At 49.6% G+C, this 8,714-nt stretch overlaps 1 protein-coding gene across 1 annotated transcript; it reads right to left on the bottom strand.

Moving 5' to 3' along the window:
• Positions 1–843: 843 nt before the first annotated feature.
• LOC112073924 (serine/threonine-protein kinase WNK2-like) lies at positions 844–8,468 on the bottom strand (the record flags this gene model as incomplete). Its single annotated transcript, XM_070440327.1, has 12 exons — positions 844–904; positions 1,259–1,622; positions 1,887–1,931; positions 3,769–3,867; positions 4,438–4,662; positions 5,016–5,242; positions 5,365–5,840; positions 5,981–6,103; positions 6,293–6,366; positions 6,759–6,816; positions 7,118–8,028; positions 8,250–8,468. Coding segments are annotated over 12 exons (2,882 nt in total), but the record flags the coding sequence as incomplete, so codon positions are not given.
• Between the last annotated feature and the right edge of the window lie 246 nt (positions 8,469–8,714).

Raw genomic sequence — 8,714 nt, 5'->3', positions numbered from 1 at the left:
GATGTCACTTGTTAAATCCACTTCAATCAGTGTAGATAAAGGGGAGAACAGGTTAAAAAATATTGTTAAGCCTTGAGACAAGGATTGTGTATGTGTGCCATTCAGAGGGTGAATGGGCAAGGCAAAATATTTAAGTGCCTTTGAATGGGATATGGTAGTATGTGCCAGGCACACCGGTCTATGTCAAGAACTGCAACGCTACTGGGTTTTTCACGCTCAACAGTTTTCCGTGTTTATCAAGAATGGTCCGCCACCCAAAGGACATCCAGCCAACTTGACACAACTGTGTCAACATGGGCCAGCATCCCTGTCAACATGGGCCAGCATCCCTGTGGAACGCTTTCGACACTTTGTAGAGTCCAACGATTTTAGGCTGTTCTTAGGGCAAAAGGTGGGGGGCAACTCAATAGTAGGAAGGTGTTCTTAATGTTTTGTACACTCAGTGTGTATACAAATACTTATTATATACATAGATGCTGGTTAAATAGAAACAGTTTACATTGTGGTAAGGGAAGACTAGAGCTCTAACTACATATAACTAATTTTGGAAATATAGTTGGAAGACATGGTGCTACAGAGGTTAGAGATTCCTGGGTTTGGGGTCGGGTGGTTCGTAGGGTGGACCAGGGATGGTGGTGCCCCAGGTTGGGGGCACGGCAGGTAAAGCAAACACCCCTGAACTCAAGGGGGACAGCAGCTCAGGCCAAAGGCTTACACAGAGGGGCGAGAGCAGCAGCCCCCCAAACAGGTCTGGGCCTGAATGGGCCAGCACGTAGCCAGGATGGAACCCTGCCTGTCTCGGGGAGCTGGTCTTCATCACTGAGCCCAGGGCCTGGTTGTCAATCATCGGCCATGACAGGGGGAGCTGGGGGCCTTCAGAGCCAGGGGCTGTCCTGGCAGGTGCCTTAAGAGAAATATATGGAGGTGAGCTTTCAGTCACCACAGACTTTCACCTTGACTGTACCAGACCTGACTTCAAATAGTATTTGTTTTCTTTTAAATACAATAAACATTTGATTAAGTCTGCCTGCAGTGCCAGCTGGCAGCGTCTGCACTTGTAGGACTATTCCATCGGTTCTATTGTGCCAAACATGCTCGATCAAGTGCAGTTAAATAATTTCATCATTTTATAGAAAACAAACACGATTTGAACCCAGGCCTAAACTATACACACGCTATCCCCACAAACACAAAACATACATTACATTTAGCTACACCACTACTAAATAATGGATAATACATAAACTCACATACATACCGTATCGAACAACTACTCACATCTGGAGCGCTGAACAGTCTGTCTCTTGTTCTGGGCCCCCTGGGGTCCTCGTTCCAAAGTGGTTGCCCACTGAGGCTGAGGGAGCTGGTCCGCGGGCGCCGGGCGACACCCAGGGCCTCCATGGTCCAATCATCCACTATCCTGTGAGGGGAGTCTGTGAAGGACTCTGTGTAGGAGCCCATGTAGGTGCCGGTGTAGGTGCCTGTCTTGTTGTTGCTGTTGTTGGCCTGGGCTTGGGCCAACCCTGCTACTGGCTGGTGGGGAGGAGGGGTAGAGCTGGCTGTCTGTTGTTGGGGAGGCTGGGTGGATGCACCTGTGCCTGGGCCTGGGCCTGCTCCAGTCCCTGGGAGATGGACATGCTGTTCAGACCCTGCCTCAAGTTCAAACTAGCTCTGTTGCTAAAGCATGTTATTTTAACTAAATGTAGCTACCATGAACATTAGATGGCCAATCCTGTTTATAAAATGCATTCTATCTAATAAAATGTGCTTATGAGAACAACTTTGGGGATGGAAAACAGGGTAGAGGAGTAGCTACAATAAATACATAATACACATAGATTGGGGTTTTCTAAATGGCTAATGTCTTTGCTGCAAGTTATTCTTACCCCTTCCACGTTCTTTTCCAAGGCAGAGTCGTTTCAGAGTTGACCCTAGGGGACAACAGAGTTAGGACTCCATGCAGCATGAAGACATAAACACGCAGATGTATGTCTACAAACATACAGACACGCTGCTGCACAGAGCTGCTCAATGGCCATATGCAACATTAACACATACAGTACATAACACTGTGGGAAAGCATGGTTCAGTCAACTATCTGAATACTGATGGACAAGGCCAATCATGCAGTCACTCCAGAAGTGAGCTACAGAACTGTAAGAGGAGAGAGAGAGAGAGAGAGAGAGAGAGAGAGAGAGAGAGAGAGAGAGAGAGAGAGAGAGAGAGAGAGAGAGAGAGAGAGAGAGAGAGAGAGAGAGAGGGAGAAAAGAGGGAGAGGGAGAGGGAGGGGGAGGGAGAGAGAGAGAGAGAGAGAGAGAGAGAGAGAGAGAAGAGAGAGAGAGAGAAGAGAGAGAGAGAGAGAGAGGAGAGAGAGAGAGAGAGAGAGAGAGAGAGAGAGAGAAGAGAGAGAGAAGAGAGATCCTAACCAACAGGGCGCAAATAACAGTGGCTGTGTGTAGACAGTGCAGACGGGGTCCACTATGTAGGACTGCAGGGGCAGAGACAGGGATACATTGAGAGGATCTGTGGCCGAGCAGACAGGCAGAGAGAGAGTAAGAGGGAGCTGAGGCACACAGTGCTGCTGCAGTGCATCACTATACTGTACATGCACTACTCATCAGCAAGCACAACACAGACAGAGAGAAACATTTAACTAGCTCAGAGAGACACTAGAGGATAAGTGGGATAGCAGGAGATGAAGAGATGAGGCGATAGGAGTGAGACAGTATAAGAGAAGGAGATGAGAGATGAGGGATGGAGTGAGATAGTGAGAACGAGCATAAGAGAAGGCGATGAGGAACAGAGATTGAGGGGGAAATGGAGTGAGAACAGTAAAGAGAAGGAGATGAAGAGATGAGGGATAGGAGTGAGACAGTAAAGAGAAGGGAGATGAAAAGATGAGGGATAGGAGTGAGACAGTAAAGAGAAGGAGATGCATACAGATGAGGGATAGGAGTGAAGACAGTAAAGAGGAGAGAGAACAGATGAGGGATAGGAGTGAGACAGTAAAGAGAAGGAGATGAAGAGATGAGGATAGGAGTGAGACAGTAAAGAGAGGAGATGAACAGATGAGGGATAGGAGTGAGACAAGTAAAGAGAAGGAGATGAAGAGATGAGGGATAGGAGTGAGGACAGTAAAGAGGAGGAGGATGAAATCAGAAGGGGATACGGAGTGATGACAGTAAAGAGATGAGATAAGAGATGAGGGATAGGCGATGAGAACAAGTAAAGAGGAGAGAATGACACAGATGAGCGGATAGGAGTGAGACAGTAAAGAGAAGAGAGATGAAGAGATGAGAGGATAAGGAATGTGAGACAGTAAAGAGGAGGAAGAATGAACAGATGAGGGATAAGGAGTGAGACAAGTAAAGAGGAGAGAGATGAAACAGATGAGGGATAGGAGTGAGACAGTAAAGAGAAGGAGATGAAAGAGATGAGGGAAGGACAGTGAGACAGTAAAGGAGGAGGAGAATGAACAGATTGAGGTGATAGGACAGTGGAGACAGTAAAAGAGGAGGAGATGAACAGATGAGGGATAGGAGTGAGACAGTAAAGAGAAGGAGATGAAGAGATGAGGGATAGGAGTGAGACAGTGAAGAGGAGAACCAAGGAAGATAAAAGAAGAGGACATGAGAAGAGGAGAAAAGAGGAGGAGAGGAAGGAGAGCAGTGCAGGAGGACAAGGAGCAGAGTGAGTGGTGGAGCGATAGAGGAGAGGAGGAGGAGAGGAAGGAGAGCAGTGCAGGAGAGGAGAGGAGGTGATACAAACAGATAGACAGAGACACAGGCCCACTGAGGAATCTAGCGCGTGGTTTGCTACTGGATTTATAGGTCACTCTCTCTGGTGGTGGAGGGTAAGACGGCCAGCCTGTGGAGAGGAGGAGAAGAGGAGGAGAGGAGGAGGAGAGGAAACACAGGACACCAGGGTAAGAAGAGCACACAGCTCTGGACAGAACACACATTAGAGATGGGTTTGAACAACAAACCATGTCAGAACCATAAAGGTTAAAGGCTGCAGATGCCTGATTAAGGTCGATGTGACCGAAACGTTGCACCATCCTACTTCCGTTTTGATCCTCCTCTGTACCTGTGATAAGACTTTACATGTCCCATAATTTGCTACGGAATCCCATTGCAGTCCTTACTCTAAACATGAGAATGACCCAGAAGCTGTATCTGTAGCTTGCCACTTCAGTGACATTACTGTAATAAAATGGATAGTTAGGGTTGCAAAATTCTGCACCTTTTCCCAAAAATCCCAGGTTTTCCCGAAATCCCGGTTGGAATATTTACTCAGGACGGAATAAGCAGGAAATCTGGAATCCTCCGAACAGGAGTTTTGGAAAACCTGGTAATTTTGGGAAAGTTACCAGAATTTTGTAATCCTAGTGATAATGTTCTCCATTTGCATGACTGGGATGTGTAGTTTGTAGGTCACCTTGGCCTGGTGAAGCTTGTGGTCCTGTCCTCTCTCCATGTAGTCCAGCTCCAGCGTAAATGTTGTCTGAAGAGAGGGAACCCTTGAGGGAGCAGGGCTGCTTGGTCTGGACGGGTTCAGAGGTGGAGGTGAACGTATCCAAGTGACTGGTACCTGAACGTGCTCGTCTTTCTGACTCTACTGGAGCTTTGGCTGGAGACCCATTCAGACTGACTGTAGGCTCACCTGCACAGACAGACCAACTTAAATATTATACACAGAAACCTGCACAGAGAGACATTATGTCCATCACAAATGACACCCTATTCCCTATTAACTGTACTACTTTTGATCAGGGCCCATATAGGACTCTGGTCAAAAGTAGTGCACAAAATAGGGAATATGTTGCCATTTGGACATAGACATAGACATTATTACAACTTAGTCCTGCTACTCCATTCAAATTATGACAGTTACCTTGCCTGACACAAGAGGACCTGTCTGCCTTAAATCATGCAGACAAGCCTGTTTCACTCCCTTCCAGAAGAATCTTTCAAATCATCTTTCAGAAGTGACTGGTTTTGGTGCCTTGTACTCACTGGTTTTGCCAGAGTCGCTGGTTTTGGTGGTGACATGCCTCAGCTGTTGTACCAGAGGACTGAGGAGTTTTCCAGCCTTCAGTTTGTGCTTGTGCTTGCTCCTCCGCTTGGGGGGAACTGTGTGAGAGAGACCCAGGGAGGGTGAGGTGGCTTTACCCAGCCTGCGGTACAGCAGCTCTATCTCCCCTCTGTGGTGCGCCTGCAGCTCCGAGAGCTCCTTTAAATGTCTGGGTGGAGGAGATGGAGGGAGTGGAGAGAAGGGTTTTAGTTAAAGGGTAAGTTGACTTACTCAGATGATGCTCTTCTAGACTCAGACACACCCACACACACAAACACACAGCTGACTTACTTCTCCCTGAGTCTGGTCAGCTCTCTCTTCATATCCGAGTCCTCTATCTCAGAGTCATTATCACTGCTGACATAGGCCGAGCCATGCACGCCCCCCTGCCGGCTCAGCGAATCAGAGCTCTGCACACTACTACTACGGCCTGAACGGCGCAGGAAAGCCACCGCTCTCTTCATGAGGTCACTTCCTCTACGCTCCCCTGAGCGACCGTGGCGTGAGGGTGTGGCCGGGGCCAGCTTGGCCGGACTACTCTCCGCCCCCGAGTCCGAGGACAAGAAGCGCGCGTGAGCGTGGACTGTAACATCAACAGACACGGAGGTGGATGTGGAGGCGTGTGGCAACGACCCCCGTTTGGCCATGGCGGGGGGTGTATCAAGGTAGAAGTCTGGCGGGGCGGAGTAGCGGCTGCCACAGGTCCTCAGGGTGACGTCGTCCTCGATGCTGACCACTGAGAAACGTCCGATAATGGTGAAGGCGGCCTGGGCACCGCAGCGGTGGTCTGAGAGATGGCCAGCAGGGTGCGCCGGGGAAGCAGCGCTGCGGTGGTCTGAGAGATGGCCAGCAGGGTGCGCCGGGGAAGCAGCGCTGCGGGGTCTGAGAGATGGCCAGCAGGGTGCGCCGGGGAAGCAGCGCTGCGGTGGTCTGAGAGATGGCCAGCAGGGTGCGCCGGGGAGGCAGCGCTGCTCCAACTCCTCTGCTTCTGCTCTTCTTGCGTCACCATCTCAGGAAGGCCTGTGATCATCTATAGATAATAAAATTATTGTTTAAAGAGCTCTGACACGTTTATACCTACTTTGCAGAAATGAAACAAACAGGGAATTATAATATCAATCCACAATATCGTTAGTCAGGCATTGCAGGTAGATGGAGTCACTAAGAGGTAGTAGTAAATAGTGGCCATGGGGAACAAAAATTGAACACAGTAAAGTACCTTAAACTGGCCTCTGGATCCAGAGCCAGAGTAGGAGGTAGAGTGTGGTACGTTTTGTCTCCTAGACATGGGAGCTGCAGACAGAGAGAGACTGAATGTCCAGGTTCTCTAAATGACTACAATAAGAACTGTTCAATAGGTTAAAGGAAAATAATTGAAACCTCTGTGGATCTTGAAATTGATCACTGTCATAGACAGCTGTTTGAGGGATCACTATAATGTTGTATCCTTCATACCACACTATAGAATGTACATGCAACACTATAGAATGTACATACCACACTATAAAATGTACATACCACACTATAGAATGTACATACCACACTATAGAATGTACATGCCACACTATAGAATGTACATACCACACTATAGAATGTACATACCACACTATAGAATGTACATACCACACTATAGAATGTACATACCACACTATAGAATGTAGATACACAATATAGAATGTACATACCACACACCGCAGAATCACTCAACGTGCTCAAACTGTCCATCCTTTCTGGAATCTGAGGCTGAAAGAAAGAGTGGGGGGGGAGGATTGAGAAAAGAGAGAAGTGAAACAGAGAAAGACAGTTGACAGGGAGAGAATTAAGAGCAGTCATTTTAAAGGGATAATGGTCAACATTTAAGGATGAATGGTGGACATAGATTACATGTACTTTACATGTAGTCTGGGGTGTGGATAAAGTTACTTTTAAGGACTCAACAAATCTCAGAACAGAAAGTATGGTTGCATCCCAAATGTATTGCACTATTTAAAGAATAATACGGTGCCATTCTATGATTTATACGGAATAAAGGTTCTGTGTTTACCAGCTGTTCCCCTGTCCGGTAGCGCCCTTCCCCCATAGGTAGGGGGGTGCTGCTTCCTGAACCCAAGGTGGCGCTGTCTGGCCCAGGAGGAGATTGGATGTACTCCGTCCCCGAGCCTGGCGTCTCCGCAGCACTGCCTGATGGATACATGGGGGCGTACTCCTGGTACAGCAGGTTCCTCAGCTTCTCGTCCAGAGTCTTGATGGTGCTGTCCACAAAGCCCCCTCGGCCCCCCACCCCTCGCCCCTCCCCATCCGACTCACTGGGCCCCCCTGCCGTGTGCTGGTGGGGGGCAGGGCTCTGGGGCAGCGAGGGGGCCTTTGCTCCACCCATGGAGAAGGGCTGCTGGAGCACCTCAGGCGGCTGGGAGCGGTCAGGGCGGGCAACTGAGGGGTAGGAGAGTTGGAGGGACTCTCTGGCCGAGGAGGTAGAAGAGTCCTGGGAGAGCAGAGGGGTGAGAGTAGCTGCGTTCCCCTGGGCTCCACCACTCACATCCAGGGACATTGGCATGGCCAGTGGGCAGCAGGGCACCTCCTCCACCATGGAGGCAGCACATGCCATCTCCGCCATCTGCTGGACGGCATGGATGGGGGAGATGGCACCAAGACGCCCTCCCCCCTGGTGCTCCTCTCCAGGCAGGGAGCTACGGGGACCTTCAGAGGGGGCCGCTGGCATAGCCAAGGCTGACTGGGTGTGATGCAGCCTGGGCAGGGTAGAGCTGTGGACCTGGCCCTCTGGAGGATGGCCTGGGTGGACAGATGGGGGGCCAGAGGGAGCTGAGACATGGGACATAGCCAGGAGGAGAGGGTCTGTGGAGGATAGGATGGGAGGGCTACAGAGGCCATAGCCCTCGTAGTTGAAGCCTCCACTCCCCCCAGACACAGAGTTAACTATGGAGGAGGACGCTGATACTGCAGGAAGAACCGAAAGAAGATACAATATAAGAGTAACATCCTGTTTGTCTACAAATGTACAACAGGCCCACATCCAAAGACTTTAAACAGATAATATTTCAAACTAAAGCACATATATTGAGGATGTCGTTCATTCGTTCAGCACTAGAGGACAACATGGTACCGTTACTCCACCAGGATGACATAGTACTGAAATGGTCACATGGAAACAAAGTCACCTCTGCCTGAAGCAGTCCCTGCAGTGCCACCATTGGCAGACTTGCCTGGCACCGCACTTCCATCAGGCTGAGCAGTCCCATCATGTTGAGTAGTTGTAGTCCCATCATGTTGAGTAGTTGTAGTCCCATCGGCAGACATGTTTGCAGTCCCATCCTGGTTGGAGGTGGGAGTCTCCTCCACTGGGCAGATGATGAACCATCGCTTCCCAGTGTGAAGCACTGAGAGAGGAGAGAGAGAGATGCAGAGAAGAAGCCGAACGAGGAGGACGAGGAGAGAAGAGAGAGGAGACGGAGACGAAGACGGAGAAGGAGCGAGACGAGAGAAGAGGAGGAGAGAGATTCGAAGGAGAGACGAGGAGGAGCAGAGCAATAGATGAGAGCAGAAGAGAGGAAGCGAGAGAGAGACGAAAGCGCGACGACAGAGAGAGGAAAGCAGAGAGAGAGAGAAGGAGAGAGAGCAGAGAG

The sequence above is a fragment of the Salvelinus sp. IW2-2015 genome, unplaced genomic scaffold (assembly GCF_002910315.2).
Source record: "Salvelinus sp. IW2-2015 unplaced genomic scaffold, ASM291031v2 Un_scaffold2426, whole genome shotgun sequence".
Classification (NCBI taxonomy): Eukaryota; Metazoa; Chordata; class Actinopteri; order Salmoniformes; family Salmonidae; genus Salvelinus; species Salvelinus sp. IW2-2015.
Note: the sequence above shows the minus strand (reverse complement) of the source record. Positions and strands in the feature narration are given on the sequence as shown.